Source organism: Mustela nivalis (assembly GCF_964662115.1).
Source record: "Mustela nivalis genome assembly, chromosome: 15".
Classification (NCBI taxonomy): domain Eukaryota; kingdom Metazoa; phylum Chordata; class Mammalia; order Carnivora; family Mustelidae; genus Mustela; species Mustela nivalis.
Window position 1 is genome coordinate 33,802,084 of NC_139034.1, and position 18,538 is coordinate 33,820,621.

Consider the following 18,538-nt stretch of genomic DNA (forward strand, 5'->3'; position numbering starts at 1 on the left):
TAGAGGATCCAGCTCAAGCAGCCTTTTTTTTTTTTTTTAAAGATCTATATATTTGTTTTAGAGAGTGAGAGAGAGCACATGCGCACGTGTGGCGGGGGAGTAGGGCAGAGAGAAAGGGAGAGAGAATCTTTAAGCAGACTCCAAGTTGGGCGGGGAGCCTGACATGGAGCATGATCCCAAGACCCTGAGATCACCACCTAAGCTGAAACCAAGCACTGGATGCTTAACTAACTGCACCACCCAGGCGCCCCTCAAGCAGCTACTTCCAGCTGTGAGAACCCTGCTATCCAGAGAGGCTACCGCTAGCACCCAAACAGTGTGCTCCCCATTATGAGCTCTGGATAGTTATAATCTGCTAAAATTTAAGTTCCACAAGGGCAGAGAGTTTTGCTTGTTTTGTTCACTACTCTTTCACACAGTAGTGCTGAATGAACAAACTTACAATTCTGAAGTACACAAAGCTGAAACACATTCAATATAAAGTATAAAACAAGGGGTGCCTTGCTGGCTCAGTTAATACAGCACATGACTCTCAATCTTGGGGCTGTGAGTTCGAGCCCCACAGGAGGTGTAGAGTTACTTAAAATTAAAAAAGCCTTCATGGTTTTAGAAAATTCCTCTCTGAAAGTCAAAAAATAAGAGTACCAAGAATTTGCAATCATTCTCTTCAAATATTAATTACAAAATGTTAACCATATACAACACTGGGGGAGGGAGGATCTAATGTGAAATCTCTAACAAAGTAGTAAGTTTATAAAAAGTTCTCTGTAAATCAAGAGAAAAGGATGATATTCTAGCAACTATACTTGCTTTATACTGTATAGTATTTTAGAAACTTCATTATGCAAAAAGTATGGCCTTTAAAAATAAGATAGTACAAATACATTACATGTGTTTAGAGAATCAAGATCTATAATGTTGACTAGTATAAAAAGAAGTATAAAAAGTTTCACTCCAGGTTATATTAAAAGAGTAGCTTAAGGGGCGCCTGGGTGGCTCAGTGGTTTGGGCTGCTGCCTTTGGCTCGGGTCATGATCTCAGGGTCCTGGGATCGAGCCCCGCATCGGGCTCCCTGCTCCGCAGGAAGCCTGCTTCCCTCTCTCTCTCTCTCTGCCTGCCTCTCTGCCTACTTGTGATCTCCGTCTTTCAAATAAATAAATAAAATCTTAAAAAAAAAAAAAAAAAGAGTAGCTTAAAACAACCCAAATACACAGCCAGGTTCTGAAAATTCCCTTGCCAAAGAAACTTACTTGTTTTGTTTTTTTTTTAAATTGAAGTATAATTGACATATACCATTTCATTAGTTTCAGGTATTCAACATAATGATTTGAAATATATATATTGCAAAATGATCACAATAAGTCTAGTTAACATGATGTCACCATATTTACTTCTTGTGATGAGAATTTTTAAGATCTATTCTCTTAACAACTTTCAAATATGCAAAACAGTAATATTAACTATAGTCACCATGCTGTACATTATAACCCCAGGACTTAATTATTATTATTATTTTTTAAAGATTTTATTTGTTTATTTGACAGAGATCACAAGTAGTCAGAGAGCCTGATGTGTAGCTTGATCCCAGGCCCCTGAGATCATGACCTGAGCCGAAGGCAGAGGCTTTAACCCACTGAGCCACCCAGGTACCCCCAGGACTTAATTATTTTATAACTAGAAGTTTGTTCTTAATGTAAAAATTAAAGTTTTAAAGTAAAACAGCCTTTGAAGAAAACACTTTCAACATAGCCACAGTTTTCATGCAGTTAAGAAGCAATCTAATATACGTATTTCAATCCCCAAAAGGAAATAGAGGGTATTATCTTAAAGAACACCAACCTTTTTAATCTCATGTAGTTTTCACTGGCCGCAGGTCGGCATTCAGCTCTTTGTACCACTATTCCTTCCAATGAAAGTTTGTCTTGAATGGAAAGAAAAATAAATTAACAAATGTATTCAGAGATAACCCTGACCATTTTTAAGATTTTACCTTAACATACTAACCACAGTAATGATGATTAGAATCAAACGTAATAATACAAATCAAAGAACAAAAGGAATACTTGTAAGTTTATAGTAACATCATTGGTCAGAATAGAGAAAGACCTTACTCTTGGTGAGTAAAAAACTTAGCTTGTCAGGTTTGTTTACTGGGCTGCTGCAGCACCTTGCCAATACAACTTTTATATATTTAACTTTTTATAAAGAGGGTGACTTACTAGGGCATAAAATCAAATTTTAAAAAATTTGAAGGGAGTGGAGACTACAACAAATTTGGCAGAGAAGTAACTTCTGAAAACCCAGCTAGTCTAAACCACTAAAATTAAAGGTAATATGTATCTGTATGTGTGGGTGACCACACACACATGCAAATAAAATTCTAGAATACACCGTGACTAGAATAGCTAGCCTAGAAAATACTATAAACTGGGCAAGGCTAGTTGTCCAGGCTAAACACTGTCTAGGCTATACTGTGTACCACTTCTGTCTGCCAGTTGCTCTTCTGTTTTCCAGCAGATTTACTAACTTGGGTATGTCCAAGTTAGAGCTTTAACTGCTATGGATATTTGTCCAAACAGGGGCAATTTTTCCTACCAATAGTAAGAATTCTTAAGGTGATGCTAACACAAAATTCAAGAGAAACCAAAAAGGTAAACAACAGTTAGCACTTACTATGGGACTACTATGGACTAAACACTGGTAAATTCACCTTACAGACCTTAATAGTACACATAAATTATCCCATGACGGCACCAGCTCTCCTACTGTCCGGAAATGTACAACTATGGTTAGGAAGCTATGGCTCAGTCTTGATTTCATGAGAATTCATCCAGGTTTTGAGAAGAGATTCAGGAAATCCTTTGGCTCATCAGCAATGCATTTATGATTCATCTCTTCAGGGCAAATGACTTCGTGCATTCCCCTAACATTAACTAAATGCCTACTATGTAAAGGGCACCATCTAAGCATTTGGAATCAAAGATGAGTAAGACACAGTACTCTTTCCAAGAAGCACAGAGTTTCCTGGGGTGGGGGAGGAGGGCAGATAAATGGACCAAAATGTAGAGCGCAGCTTGTACCACGCCAACATGATTTACATTAGAAAATCTTCCTTATGGTGACTTTTCTTGATTTTGTCTCCAAACTCCAGGAGACTCCTTACCGTAGCCCCTAACTGTGAATGCACAGGCAATCCAATAGTTGAGGAATTCCTCAGTGCAACATATGCAACTAATCTCAAGTACACGCTATCAGATGTCTGGACAAAGCAATGATGGGAAGCATACCTACCTTATATCAAAATGTTAGGAAGGAAACAAAACCATAATTATTTTGTATTAAATTTAAATGTCTAAAAATAATTTCCCCTTGTTAATCAGTTTAGTAAGATTGAGATTAAAATCTGAATTTCCCAAATCTTACATTTGAGTTTGCATTTCCACTGAAGTTGAAAATTCTACCTAGAAAAATAACTGGTATAACAATAGCAAGATCTGGGGAATTTCTATGTATAAGATATGTTAAATGCCTGAGAAAGTCCTCTATTAAAACAAAAATCAATCCTTTTAAAAAAACTAAGCAACTTAGAATACTATACCATCCCTGAAAACAATTTACTTATATATGTAGGTGTTTCACTGAATACTAAAAGAGCTATCTATTAATACCATCTGTGAATGTTTCCCCACTTATTTAAAGTAATATCTACTTCAGGTAGATAGGCTGAATTCAATTTTTAGTTAAAGGATCTGCTGTCAATGTTCTCCATACAATACCTGAGAGAGTAAGAAGTTTTCAAAGCACCTGCCCATCTCAACTTGGAAACTACTCTCATCACTATTCTCCAATCAAGGTCACTCTCACAAAGCAATAAAATTCACTTCCCCAAACCATAATTTCCTGTCCATCACATCCCCTTTTCAAATCTAAAATAGCCTTCCAATGCTTCTCAAGTGAAAGAGAAGTCTTAATCATCTGCAATGGATTTTCCCACTGACTGGTTGCTCTTAAATAACCCCACATCTCTGTTAGCTTGTTCCCTTTCTCCTTTTTTTTTTTTTTTAAGATTTTATTTATGTATTTGACAGAGACTGCAAGTAGGCAGAGAGGCAGGCAGAGAAGGGGTGGCGGGAGCAGGCTCCCCTCTGAGCAGAGAGCCTGATGCGGGGCTCAATCCCAGGACCCTGAGATCATGACCTGAGCCAAAGGCAGAGGCTTTAACCCACTGAGCAACCCAAGTGCCCCCCCCCCTTTTAAGTAAATTTTAAAAGCCAATTTACTTATGATAAAACCTCCTAAGCAAGATTTAAAGCCTTCACAATTTTTAAAAGCCTTATAGGAAAATGTTTCCATATTCTTTCCACTAACCATGCTTCTTTTCCTCTTCAAAACATTGCTTAAGATTTCGAGGGAAAGGTATTAAATACATTATATTTTAAAGGCATCCTGGGGCGCCTGGGTGGCTCAGTGGGTTAAAGCCTCTGCCTTCGGATCAGATCATGATCCCAGGGTCCTGGGATTAAGCCCTGAATCAGGCGCCCTGAGCCTGCTTCCCCCTCCCCCCACCCCACCCTCCCACCTGGCTCTCTGCCTACTTGTGATCTCTGTCTGTCAAATAAATAAAATCTTAAAAAAAAATAAAAAAATAAAGGCATCTGAAAGCACCCATTTGGACACCACTGCAGTTTATTACAGACCATGTTCATTAATACAGGGACCCTCACTTAAAACCACTTTGTTAGGCCAGTTTAAAAGACCATGAATACTTGAAACACATCAGGAATAACAAAGACACATAAAGCATGGCTCCTGTCCTCAAGGAGTAGAGTCTAGTGCAGCCATTCAAATGACTTCTGTGACACAGATTCTTAAAAAGTATTGAGGGCCCCCAAAGAGCTTTTATGTGGGTTGTACCTTTTGCTATTTATCATATTAGAAACTAAAACTAAGAAATGTTGAGAAAATCGGAACTTAAAAAGGCAGAAGCCTTGGTATTATTATGAATAGTTTTGACTTATAGGCTCCTTGAAAAGGTCTCAGGAATCCCTCTACCCAAAAGTTTCCAGATCACATTTTTGAGAGCTGCTGGTCTAGTAGGAGGTATATAAATCATTTTAATACACCAGAATCACTTTTAATAGACCTCCACTTACCCCACTTCTAGATTATCAATGTTCTCAAGTCCCCTCTTTTAAATACAGAGACAGATGCCCATAGCTTGCCCATAGTGGGTAGTTAGGTTCATCTCTAGTACTCCCACACACTTCTGCTCTAACTATATTAGAACTTGTTTATGCTAGTTTTACTGTTAGTTATTATGCAATTTGATTATATATTATATAATCCCATTAATTATAAATATGGGGGAAGGAGATGTTTCTATGAAAACCAGGTTTAGTGCTTTGGCAAGACTTAATATAAAAAGTAAGTTGCTTAAAAAAAAAAAAAACTACTGTCAAAACACTGGAGAGATAACAGGAGATTAGAAGAGAAACATAAAAGTCTAGAAGGATTCTGCATTCATGTTTCAGTGTCTAAATTTCTGCTCCTTTCTAAGAAGCCAAAATTGTAAATCTAGATTATGGGTTGAATTTTCCCAAGAAAGAGAAAACAGATGTTCAATCAGCGTATTATACTGAAATCAAAGGCCTTATCCTACATGTACATTGGTGGCTATATATACATTTGAACTCTTGAGGTAAAATGTTTAAGGCAGTAAGAATTCATATTAATATCATTTTATGATTCTCTACTTTTGAATTTACCTGACAGACTACTGGTCCTTCCCTATGGGCTGTGGGACTCCACTGCACTGCACAAAGAAGAAATTTTTAAGGGTTATAAGATAGACACACAGGTGAAACAGAAGGACACTGAGGTGGTGGGAATAGAGTGAACAATGACTTTTGTCCCCTCCCTCTTTCTCTCTGTGTGTTTGTGCCTCCTTCTGAATTTCAAACTAAGAGACCCACAGCAGAACTGGATTCTGGGAAATAGTCCAGAATCATTTCTAAATTTTCTCTCCCCCCATGCCCACCTTTTTTGCTAGATCCATTTACTTACTGGTTTCTGTTACTTGCAACCAAAACAATCTTAATGAGTACGAACACATACCGTTGGTAATAGTATTTTATTGATCTACCCTACCCTACCACCTACTTTCAGAAAAAAATTGAGAGAAAATTTTAAAGGTTAAGTATATGAAACACATGCTATAAAAAAAGAACTTAAGAGTTTCTAGTTCTGATTCTGTCACTAAACAGTGAGGTAGGTCCCTTTGGTGAGGCTACTTCCCACCTCTCAGCTTCAGCATCTATGTAAAGAAGTTACTGTGGGATCTCAGATCTAGTTCCAAATCTCTTTCACTTAAAAAAAACTGGACTTCTCAAAACAAAAAACAAAAAACAAAACAAAAAACCCACCAAAACCTAAAACAAAACAAACAAAAAACTGGCTTTCTCTTCCAACTGGAGATGTTTTATCATTTCATTGGTGTTTACTTTGGTTGGACTTAGATTTTCTAAAAGACTTAGATGTAATTAAACTTTCTTTGAGGAGAAATTCGAAACTTTCTGGGAACAGCAATAACAACAAAATGCTGAGGAACTTCTGCTCTAAGCTAGATCTTCCTGCTCTTTATCTCAACTGAGATAGACTATGTTGAAGAAAGAGAAAAATAATGGATAGGCTCTTTTTACAAGTTAAGGGCATGCCTGGCTGAAACAAGTTACAGTAATAAACAAGCTTGAAAGATGTTTATTAGCATTGGCATGTAATTAATGACAGGCAGATATGTTAGGAAGATGTTAGGCATCAGGAAGTTATAGGCATTCATTTCCACAAAGCCACTCTGGATCCAGTTCAATGTGGAGGCCTTTAAGAACACGTCCAACTCCAGTTAAAACACAGATAAGTAGGCTAGGAACGAGACTTGGGACTGTTCTTACAACTTTTGAAGCTACTCTCCTGGTTCTATTTAGATCACATCTGTGTCTATCATCAGGAAAAGGACTGAAGAAAAAATATTTCCACAGAGCAGGTGAATTTAAAAGGTAAACCATTTTAAATATTCCTATTAGTTTCCAATCTCTTCACTTAAAAGCTTTTCATGGAAGTTTTTTGCCTGTGGTTCACAGGGTAAGTAAGGCCTATCAATATAAACTACTTGGCATAATAACAAGCCAGTGAGGCAAACCTGCAACCTATTTAATTAAGGTGATCCTTATTCTATTCAAATTTGTGAACTGGTGTTCTGATCTATGTTTAACCTTCAAAAATTTTAGGAATAAATGTACATGTTCAGATTTCGGTAAACCTACAGAGTTAGGACTTGATTATTTACCCCAAAAGTAACAAATGAGCAATCGTATAAATATTCCCCAAAGTTATTTATGTAATGTTTTCATATAATATTCAAATTATAAATATGCCTAATACACTGGAAATTCCCAATTCTAACCAAATACTGAAACCATATTTTGAGGACTAGACCTAAGCTTTAGAAAACAGTTCAACCTCCGCACTCATAGTACTACTCTTCAACAGTTCCTCTATGGACTAAAGAAGGCTGTAGGTACATTCTTATACAAGGGACATCATAATGCTGATCAAAAGTATCTGTGAATGATAAGAGTACTTGCCCAGGAGTAGGGGGGAAAAAAAAAACAAAACCCAAAGAACTGGTTAGTTTAAGTACAAAATCAAAGAAAGACACCTTAAGGGCACCCGGGAGGCTCAGTCTGTTAAGCCTATCCCATTCTTTTTTTTTTTTTTTTAAGATTTTATTTATTTATTTGACAGAGAGAGATCACAAGTAGGCAGAGAGGCAGTCAGAGAGAGAGAGAGAGAGAGAGAGAGAGAGAGAGGAGAAAGCAGGCTCCTTGCTGAGCAGAGAGCCCAATGCGGGACTCAATCCCAGGACCCTGAGATCATGACCCGAGCTGAAGGCAGCGGCCCAACCCACTGAGCCACCCAGGCGCCCCAAGCCTATCCCATTCTTGACTTGGGCTCGGGTTATGATCTCAGGGTCATGAGATCGAGTCGCCTCAGGTTCTGTGCTCAGGGGGAAGTCTGCCTGAGATACCCTCTCACCCCGACCCTTCTCTGCCCCCCCACTCATGCTCTCCTTCTCTCTCTCAAATAATACATACATAAAACTTGGAAAAAAGGATGGAAGCCTTAAAGACAAAAGAATCCGGACTGTTCTATCAGTCTACAGAAGCCATAACAGACTTCGGATCAAGGAAATAACTCAGTGAATGAGCTTCTTAAGAACAAACATTTTTGTTTTAATGTTCACAAAGCAAGTCCACAAGTTATTTATTGCTCCTCCTATAACTCAGATCACAGTCTCCTTTATGATTGTTACCATCACATATCTAATTAGCCAATATAAAAACCTCTTGAATACAGATGTGGGCATGACATTTTGATGTATAAACAGACATAATCCCTAATCTCAAAGTTGCTTTCAAGAATAAGAAGCTGGATAAAACCCAGAAATAAAATACAGCTTTATAAAAAACATGAAGTAATGCTGTGCTGTAATAATGAAAAAGGTCAGGAAAATCCTAATACCATAATATTTTATTTTAGTTAGACTGTCAACAAAGGGTGCAGTCCAGCTTTGGCTGCTGCACTTGAAATTAGGGATAATTTAAAAACAACAGCAAAAGTGATTGAAGGGATGAGAAAAACAAATCCTTCCAGGAAAGATTAAGTCTCCAAGAGAACGGACTTTCATTATAATGCTCTATTAATATTAAATAGTACCAAACACTGTGCTGGTTAAGATGAGTGATACCGGGCGCCTGGGTGGCTCAGTGGGTTAAGCCGCTGCCTTCGGCTCAGGTCATGATCTCAGGGTCCTGGGATTGAGTCGCGCATCGGGCTCTCTGCTCAGCAAGGAGCCTGCTTCCTCCTCTCTCTCTCTCTCTCTGCCTGCCTCTCTGCCTACTTGTGATCTCTCTCTGTCAAATAAATAAATAAAATCTTTAAAAAAAAAAAAATGAGTGATACCAAGAAAGAAAAAGAGACCCTTACACTTAGAAAGACTGCAATATATAGTTGATGAATTATATGAATGAAATACTTTATAGACAATCCAATGGCACATATTTTTAAGTCAACTAACAGGATTCAAGTTTCATTACTTTCAGCTTCAGTAAGTCCTGTTCTATTCACTATGTTTAATTGGCAATGCAGTGATGCCATACACTAGTTTAGTTCTTTATGAATTTCAAGATACTTTAATTGATAAGTATCCTCACAACTAAAGGGTAGAAATTACGTCCCCACCATTAAGAACTCTGATATAAGTTTCCTTTCCTGAACTCATTGATTTCCTTAATATGGTGGTTCTTCAACTCTGCTTGATCATCAGAATCACCTGGGGAGCTTTTTAGAAACTACTGGGCCCGAAGTCAGAGATTCTATTCTAACTGACTTGTGAGGAGGGCAAGACTGGTGGTATTTTTATGCCAGTAGATAATTCTAATATGCAGTAGCCAGAGTTTAAAACTGCTGCCTTAATATTGTTCCTCACTTCCAGGCCCCCTTTCTTCCTCTCCCTGCATCTCTATTAATTTTATTTTCTGGTGGGATGAAAGTAATAGAGCTCACAGAAATGCTCAAAGATTTATCAACACTAAGAAAGCACCAACTATAATATACATTATTTTATATGCACTAAAACAAACCACTGCCATGATTTTAAGATGTAAGATTTTAGAAATGTTAGATGTGCAGGCACCTGGGGTGGCTCAGCTGATTAAGCAACTGCCTTCAGCTCAGGCCATGATCCTGGAGTCCTGGGATCGAGTCCTGCATCAGGCTCCCTGCTTCTTGGGGACCCTGCGTTTCCCTCTGACCTTCTCCTCACTCATGCTGTCTCTCACTGTTTGAATCTTGAAGAAGAAGGAGGAGGAGGAGAAGGAGGAGGAGGAGAAGGAGAAGGAGAAGAAGAAAAGAAAAGAAGAAAAGAAGAAGAAGAAGAAGAAGAAGAAGAAGAAGAAGAAGAAGAAGAAGAAGAAGAAGAAGAAGAAGAAGAAGAAGAAGAAGAAGAAGAAGAAGAAGAAAAGAAGGAGAAGGAGAAGGAGGAGAAGGAGAAGGAGAAGAAGAAGAAGAAGAAGAAGAGGTGTTAGATGTGGAACATGGAAGAGTTCTCCATCCCTAATTTCCAATCTCTGTACTCTCTAAGAAACTGCATTTGCTCAAATGAACTATCATATCCTGTCCTGCTGTCCAGGCCCCACCACGCCATCTCATGAATAGAGACACAAGAAGATCTAAAGAAAAGAGGTTAACAGAAGGAATGCTGAGTTAGGTAGGGGACAGCATTTAGGAACAGAAGCTAAATTTTTAGGTCATGGATTTCATTCTTTTCTTCTTCTTCCTCTTTTTCTTCTTTTTTAAACAGATTTGTTTATTTATTTGAGAGAGAAAGTGTACACAAGTCAGAGGAAAGGGTAGAAAGAGAGAGGGACAGAATCTTCAGCAGACTTCCCACTGAACAGGAAGCCCAACATGGAGCTCTATCTCACAACTCTTTGAGATCATGACATGAGTCAAAATCAAGTTGAATGCTTAGCCCACTGACCTACCCAGCTACCCCTGGTCATTAATTTCATAAAATATTACCTTTTCAAAGTCATGTCGCTCACTTTGAGACTGTAGACAGTGGTTATGAACATTTTACAAGTATCTTCTTCCCAAAGAGAAGGCAAAATTCCACTTGGCTAAAGAGCACTATAAAAATGAGTTCTGGGGCGCCTGGGTGGCTCAGTGGGTTAAGCCGCTGCCTTCAGCTCAGGTCATGATCTCAGGGTCCTGGGATCGAGTCCCGCATCGGGCTCTCTGCACAGCAGGGAGCCTGCTTCCCTCTCTCTCTCTCTCTGGCTGCCTCTCCGTTTACTTGTGATTTCTCTCTGTCAAATTAATAAATAAAATCTTTAAAAAAAATGAGTTCTATACAAAAACATAATTTCAGTGTTCATTTGATGGCCATTAAAGTGCTTTGTTCATCTGGTTACAATAGAATTTTCCAGTGAATAATAACGCATACACTACACTTCAAAAAAAAGAAAATTCATTTAAAAAACCTAAATGCCTTCTGCTTACACAATTATAAAACACCGCTTTCCTTGAAACACTCATCTTCCCAACTATATTTAAAATAGGAATTAATATGATTTGTAAGTTGTTTTCAAAGTCATCTCTGTAATTAATGAAAAGCAAAGAAATGTGGGATGGAATTTTGCTTGAAGTTCTCATTTAATCTGTCTTTTTAATTTGTGCTCCTTTTAGTCCATAGTGCTTTATTCTTTTCTGTACTCCTCATATGAGGCTTAAAGGTTTGCAAAGATTCCTGGGCTTCTCTGAAGACTCAGCTCAACACCACAAAACATTCTCAAAGATCTGACTAGAATCACCCATCCACATCACGTTCCTATCAGAAGTTATATCCAATGAGTCCTAGAAGGATTCATGCATTCCACACAGCTGGTTAGACCCTGTGGCCAATCAGCTCATAAGGCAGGTGAGGCAGCACTAGTGTTAGTATAATCCCAGTACCAGACAATAGCTAATGCAGATGATTTTGTATTTCAAAACTGAACTAAACTTTCGGCATTCAAATGGAATTAGATTAACATGGAAAAATCTTTGATTCTTAAAATGTTAATACATTACACTGTAATTTATTCTGATTTATATTTTCAACGAATTTTTATTTTTTCACACAGAGGCTAACGTAAAACAGCCAGAGCTGAGTATTGAAACGAATGTTTCTCATATTAAATGCTATTAACAAGAGGCTATAAAAAAGAGGTGAGCCACACATTCAAAAAGAGACACTCAGCTTGTGAAAGCCACAGTTCAAAGCAAAGAGGAATCACAGGACATAAAAGTAAGATGGCCAAGGGTTAGCCAAATTTGGGAACATGAACAGATAAAGCTATCATCATGGAGTCAGGCAGGAGGGCATCGAACTCAAGTTAGAAAGAAAGACTCAGATCAATAAGCTTGAAAAAATGTGGCAAACAAAGTCCAGGGAAGAAACAGAGTGCCAGATTTAAATAAAAATTGACAGCATCCGCACTAGCTGCAGTTGCTTTTACTTTCTTTCTACGGTAATAAGAACTAATCTTTTTGAAAGGCAGGCAGAACACATGGAGGTGAAATCAACCAAAAAGATCTAGTATAGATGGAGACAAAAGCACAATGTTCTTATTTTATTTATTTAATTTTTTGGAAGATTTTTTTATTTGACAGAGAGAGACAGTGAGAGAGGGAATACAAGCGGGGGGAGAGGGAGAAGCAGGCTTCCCGCTGAGCAGGGAACCCAACTGAGCCACCTAGGTGCCCCTTATTTTATTTTTTTAAAAGATTTTATTTAGAAAGACTGAGAGAGAGAAGGGTGGGTGGAGAACATGAGTGGGGCGGGGGGGGGGGCAGGAGGCAGAGGGAGAGGGAAAAGCAGACTCCCTGCTGAGCAGGGAACAGACATGGGGCTCGATCCCAGCACCCTGGGATTATGACCTGAGCCAAAGGCAGATGTTTAACCGACTGAGCCACCCAGGTGCGCACAATGTTCTTATTTTATTTTTTAAAAGATTTTATTCGTTTATTTGAGAGAGCGTGAGCGAGAGAGCACAAACAGGGGATGTGGGAGAGAGAGAAGCAGACTTCCGGTTGAGCAGGGAGCCCAACATGGGGCTCCATCCCAGGACTCTGAGATCATGACCTGAGCTGAAGGCAGCTGTTTAACCATAATGTTCTTATTTTAAAGGCAGCTCCTAAGACCAACCCTTTTCCTTGAAAAGGAGTGTCTGAATTTCATAGAAGAGTGGTATGTTGAGCCTGGAAGCAATGATCAGGTCTTATATCTTCCAACTAAGAGAGATACCTTCTTGGTGATGTTCTACTTCCTTCCATGGCATATAAATGGAGCAAGCATGTATTATGATGACATCCTGTGTCAACCATGGCAATGACAATGACCTCTTCCATCAGGAGGTGGTAGATAAGATGGAAACCCCTCCCACTGGCCTGGAATAAGTTCTGACTAATGCAGATTAGCATCATCATATTAGTGGAAGGTTTCGCTAGAATTTGATTAGGCACTGGGCCTAATTAACAGATAAACGTATACCAAGAATGTAACAATGGTATTGTTTAAATCCTCAGAGCTGGCTAAAGGGCTCTTTTATATGTGTGATTCCAGATGCTTAAGATAGAGGTGCTTTAACTCTAACAAAGGTCTAGGGTACTGAGTAGAAAACAGGGCCTCCCTAACTTTAACACACACACACACACACACACACACACACACACACAATCTTCTGCCTGCAAAGGAGACAAAATCCTCAAGTCTAGTGGTCAAGTGGATCTAAGTGAGCTAATCTTTGACGTGTGGGTTAAGCCTTTTGCTGAAACTGCTGAACTGATTAACTGCAGTTTCTATCTACAGCAACATGGAGACACATAATCACACCACGTTTTCCTTGGCATAGGTACTGAAGCATGATTTTTATAGTCATAGGGCCATGGGGACCTGATTGACAATATCCAGGACGAGCTTTCCCCACCTTCCACCCACCCAAGCAGGCAAATACAATTTTAGAACAGAACAGGAAAAAGAAAACAACCTGGCTTTCCCATAAGGGGCAGGTGTACCCCAAAAGGCAGCAGTCAGTGATCAACAAGCCTCTGTAACTTCTGTAAGATACAATCATGTTACTTTAAAGGGGATAATGTGGAGTAATGGGGGTAAAGTGAGGACTACCGGGAGCCACTTTCTTTAAGACTGTAAGTTGGGGGCAACAGGACACACACAAAAAAGTGCTATGGACTCCTAACAACTAACTTCTAGTCAGGCACTAAGACAAAGCCTCCATTACACTCTTGTTGCCTGGCCACGGGGGTGGCAAACAACTCATACATGTCAGGTGTGCAGAAGCCAAGAACACCAGAGTGAAGTCTAGAGTGGGAGAAAAAAAACCGATCAAGGGTCAGGGGCACACGCTGGTGTGGTTCAGAGTCTTCAAGGCAAGTCAGCAGAAACCCGGAACACACGTCAATAGTCTTCAAAATCAGGCAGCAGGAACCAAAAGTGAGTTAGCAAGTGTAAGGCAGCCCTGGAGTGACTGACTGTAGAGGCAGCAGTCCAGCCTGCAGTAGCCCTGCCTCACCATCCCATCCTGGGAAAGCCTATCTTCTGGCAGCACTAGCTTTATTTTCCCACGACGACTTCTACAAATGGGCCAAACAGGATGTAAGGAAGGAGGCCTGTATCACATGGTATTCTACTACATCATTTGATTTAAACACACAAAACCTGGGTTCCATCACTACACTACAGTTATGTTCTATTGATTCTGATATTCATAAAATTCATTTAAAGAGGACTAGACCTATCAATGAAATGATTATGCCTTATAACATGGTACCGGGACTATAAACATATGAACTCCACACATTTCCAAGTTGTATTGAAAAAATATATTCAGTACTTCTTAAAAAACCAAATCCATAGAAAAAGATTTGATTCCGAAACAACAAAGTCAGTACACATATGAAATGGTTAGAATACAGGATGCCTGCATGGCTCAGTCAGTTAAATGTCTGCCTTTGACTCAGGTCATGATCCCGAAGTCCTGGGATCAAGTCCCACGTCCGGCTCCTTGCTCAGTGGGGAACTTGCTTCTCCCTCTGCCCTGTTCCCCCTGCTTGTGCTCTCTCTCTCTGTCTGACAAATAAATAAAATCTTTAAAAAAGAAACAATATAAGAGTAGACTCTTCTTAAAAGATGCAGGACTGAGAGGAAGGTTTAGTTCAAGTGCTGGCTTACCATTAGCCAACTGTAATGTGCTAGATAAAACACTAAATTTTTATTTGGTGTTTGCTCTCTAGAATGTAATTTTATTTTTGGTAAAATGAGGAGGTTGAATTTTATGGTTTCTAAGTAAAAACTCAGCTCTAAAAATGTTTATGCATTAGATTTCTAGTTTAATTTCAATGGACTTTTGACAATTTCAAAGATCAATATGTTACCTGCTATAATTAAGGATATAATTTTTTATATCTGAAGAAAATCTAACATTATTTAGAGAAAATACAAGGTAAGCATTTTTAGAAGACTCTACTCCAGGATTTCCACCAACATACAGTTGAATAATTTAAGAAACCTTTAATGTAACAGAAGTCAATTTAATATTAAATCTAATTTAATTCTGAGAATAATGCAGTTCCTCAGAATAATTTAGCAGATAGACCAGTCAAATAATAGGGTACAGGGGAAAATGTTCACATTTCTTACCACTGGGCCTTTAAACTCTAGAAATGAAAGCTCAGATCTCTAAAATGCTTTCGAAGGCAAGTTAGAAGGGAAGGGAAAAAAAGAAACAGGGAAAAACATCAGACTGAAAGCTGTGCCATTCCCAAGTTAAAAAAAAAAAAAAAAAAAAGCTGTCTCTAGCCCTTTCTCTTGCCTTTGGTGAACACTGGGGGGAGAAAAACCAGCAACAATTAAAAAAAAAAAAACAAACCCCTCAGTGAAATTTACCATTACACTATTTTATAGCAGGTATTCTGAATCTTTTATCTTCTGAAACACACACACATGTGTGTGTGAATGCGTGCACACACACATGCACGTGCACATACTCACATACACAGTTAGAGTATTTTCTATAGCAGCCCAAGTCTTTGTTCAGCACTGGAGAAGCTTTAGGGCAAAAGAAGCTTATGAATTTTCCACAGGAAATCTTAACCAAAAAGAAATGTAAATGATTACTGCAAAGCCTGTATATTTGATGTTTTTCCTTGAAAGAAAGAAAAGGGAAAAAAGAAAGGAAGGAAGAAAGAACCTTTTGTTAAACGGCTTTAAGAAAATTTCTTCTTAGTAAAAATCCCCAAATCAGAATCACATGCAAATCCAATTAAATTCATGTGCAGTATCACAAATAACAGGTTTAATATTCTCATTTGGGTCTCTAAAATTACTACACACTGTGAAATGTGACTTTTTCTAGGAAAAAAGATTTTATACATCTACTCCCTTTCTCTTTAGGTTTCCTATTTATGATTTACTTTGAAAGATGATATTAATTCAGTAACACATTATTCTCCAGAAGTTAACAATATTATTCAATATTAAGCTTGCCTGATTGAGCCATAACTTAAAAGACACTTAGAAATGGAAACATACTCAAACTTAGCTGGAAAATTAAACATTTTGTAATTGCTTAACTGCTAAGAGGACATTCAATTTATCTAGAGTAACTTTTATTATTCCAAAGAATATACATGAAAATCCTTAAACAACAAATTCCTTCCCCGACACAGTTAAATGCAAATTATCTTTTTTTTTCCCTGTCTTACTCCAGAAAGCTCCCGCACACATAGCTGATACGCCACCTACTGCAAAACCGAGCTGACAGCGCAGGCGATGCTGCCAGCATTTCCATTCCATCACCAGGCTGGGGCTGAATAAAGGCGTGCTTGTGTGGTAGTGTTTCTTTTTTAAAAATCTCAGAGCCAAGAAGACCAGGCTGAAATAGAATTTTCAAAAATGGAGCGTAAAATAAACAGAAGAGAAAAAGAAAAGGAGTATGAAGGCAAACACAACAGCCTGGAAGATGCTGACCAAGGACAGAACTGCAAGTCCACACTGATGACCCTCAACGTTGGTGGATATTTATACATTACTCAAAAACAAACACTGACCAAGTACCCAGACACTTTCCTTGAAGGTATAGTAAATGGAAAAATACTCTGCCCGTTCGATGCTGATGGTCACTATTTCATAGACAGGGATGGACTCCTCTTCAGACATGTCCTAAACTTCCTACGAAATGGAGAACTTCTACTGCCCGAAGGGTTTCGAGAAAATCAACTTCTTGCACAAGAAGCAGAATTCTTTCAGCTCAAGGGACTGGCGGAGGAAGTGAAATCCAGGTGGGAAAAAGAACAGCTAACACCCAGAGAGACTACTTTCTTGGAAATAACAGATAACCATGATCGCTCACAAGGACTGAGAATTTTCTGTAATGCTCCTGATTTCATATCAAAAATCAAATCTCGCATTGTTCTGGTGTCCAAAAGCAGGCTGGATGGATTTCCAGAGGAGTTTTCAATATCATCAAATATTATTCAATTCAAATACTTCATAAAGTCTGAAAATGGCACTCGACTTGTACTAAAGGAAGACAACACCTTTGTCTGTACCCTGGAAACTCTCAAGTTTGAGGCTATAATGATGGCCTTAAAGTGTGGCTTTAGACTGCTGACCAGCCTGGATTGTTCCAAAGGGTCAATTGTTCACAGCGATGCACTTCATTTTATCAAGTAATTACCTGTGTCATGAACAAAGGCAATAAGCATGCAGCCAGCAAGCTTCGGAAAACCACAGCATCAAAGGCATCCCAAATAACGTGTGCCGGGCCAGCTCCGTACTCAGAGCCCTGCTGCTAATCAATTACTGTGAGCTAACGGTATGTAAATTCTATCGCTAAAGATGCCCTTCTCAAGGGTGTTCCTGCTGATCAGACTCTTATACTTAAAATGAAAACAGTGATGTTCTATATATTGTAAATAAAGACTGAATGCTTTTGCTATTTGTTTACTTCTGAAGCTTTCAATGAGAATGTCTTGGGTACTTGCACAATGAACAAGCATGTACATTATCTATCATTTAAGTAAATGATAATAAAAATATGTTAAGGGGCTATAAGATTTAAAATCCTTTCTGCAAAACTACAAAGAAACTGAACTGGTAAAAATTAACTACTGAGAGCAAAGGAGATGTGCAGATGTACTAAGACAGAGCTATAGTGAAACCAAATGTAACTGTAAGAAGGTATTAAAGTTACTGATTTAATTTTAACGGCAGGCACCAAAAGCTTATTTGTAGTTCCTGTATTTCATGCTATAATTACAGCTGAATTGACATATTGCTGAACATTCCTAGAAAACTGTGTGATGCCAATAAAAATATAAAAGCACTATTAGCTTCTTTGCTTGTATTAATAATTATAATAAAAAGCTAAATGTGTCTCTTTCAAAACAGAGAGTACCACTTGATGATTTCACACAGTATTATGCATTGATGTAGTCAACTGACAGGCTGCAATAACCCTGGCTGGTCTTGCAAGTGACAAAAATCAGCAAATTCATTTCTTTGCAGGCTGAGCTCTAACAGAACATGGATAACTTAGCCTTAACAGTTTATGTGGTATCAAAATAATAAAGGAGTTCATTTTCAGAACATCCTTTGAATCTATTCATTTTTAAAGCTCTAAAATATTAAATGAGCATCATTAAACATTATTCTTACGAAAGAACTTTATTCTTTCCAATACATATTTGGATGCTAACTCTCAAATTCACTGAGTTAATTTCTTTAATCATATGCTAAATGGGAAGTTATGTTTTTAATTAAGTTTTATATATGGCTTCTCAATGAAATAATGCAACTTAGCTCTAAATGTGAATGCATTTTCCCTCCAAAAGAGCAGCTAAATAATTTCTATGCCTCTTA

The 18,538-nt window shown here is 38.3% G+C and overlaps 2 protein-coding genes across 4 annotated transcripts in view; one reads left to right on the plus strand and one right to left on the minus strand.

Annotated features, from left to right (window-relative positions):
* Positions 1-18,022, plus strand: part of KCTD4 (potassium channel tetramerization domain containing 4) — a 37,805-nt gene extending 19,783 nt beyond the window's left edge. Inside the window, exons 2-3 of one of the 3 annotated variants that reach the window (XM_082700650.1) lie at positions 6,981-7,052; positions 16,386-18,022. In XM_082700650.1, coding sequence (XP_082556776.1) covers positions 16,571-17,350 — 780 coding nt within the window. In that variant the 5' untranslated portion in view covers positions 6,981-7,052; positions 16,386-16,570 and the 3' untranslated portion in view covers positions 17,351-18,022. Of the gene's footprint in view, positions 1-6,980; positions 7,053-11,813; positions 11,906-16,385 lie in introns of those variants that run through there. The other 2 variants (XM_082700651.1, XM_082700652.1) reach the window with 2 other exon arrangements.
* Positions 1-18,538, minus strand: part of GTF2F2 (general transcription factor IIF subunit 2) — a 154,692-nt gene that overhangs the window by 64,954 nt on the left and 71,200 nt on the right. Inside the window, exon 5 of the mRNA XM_082700653.1 lies at positions 1,840-1,921. Within this exon, the coding sequence (XP_082556779.1) occupies positions 1,840-1,921 (82 nt within the window). The remainder of the gene's footprint in view (positions 1-1,839; positions 1,922-18,538) is intronic.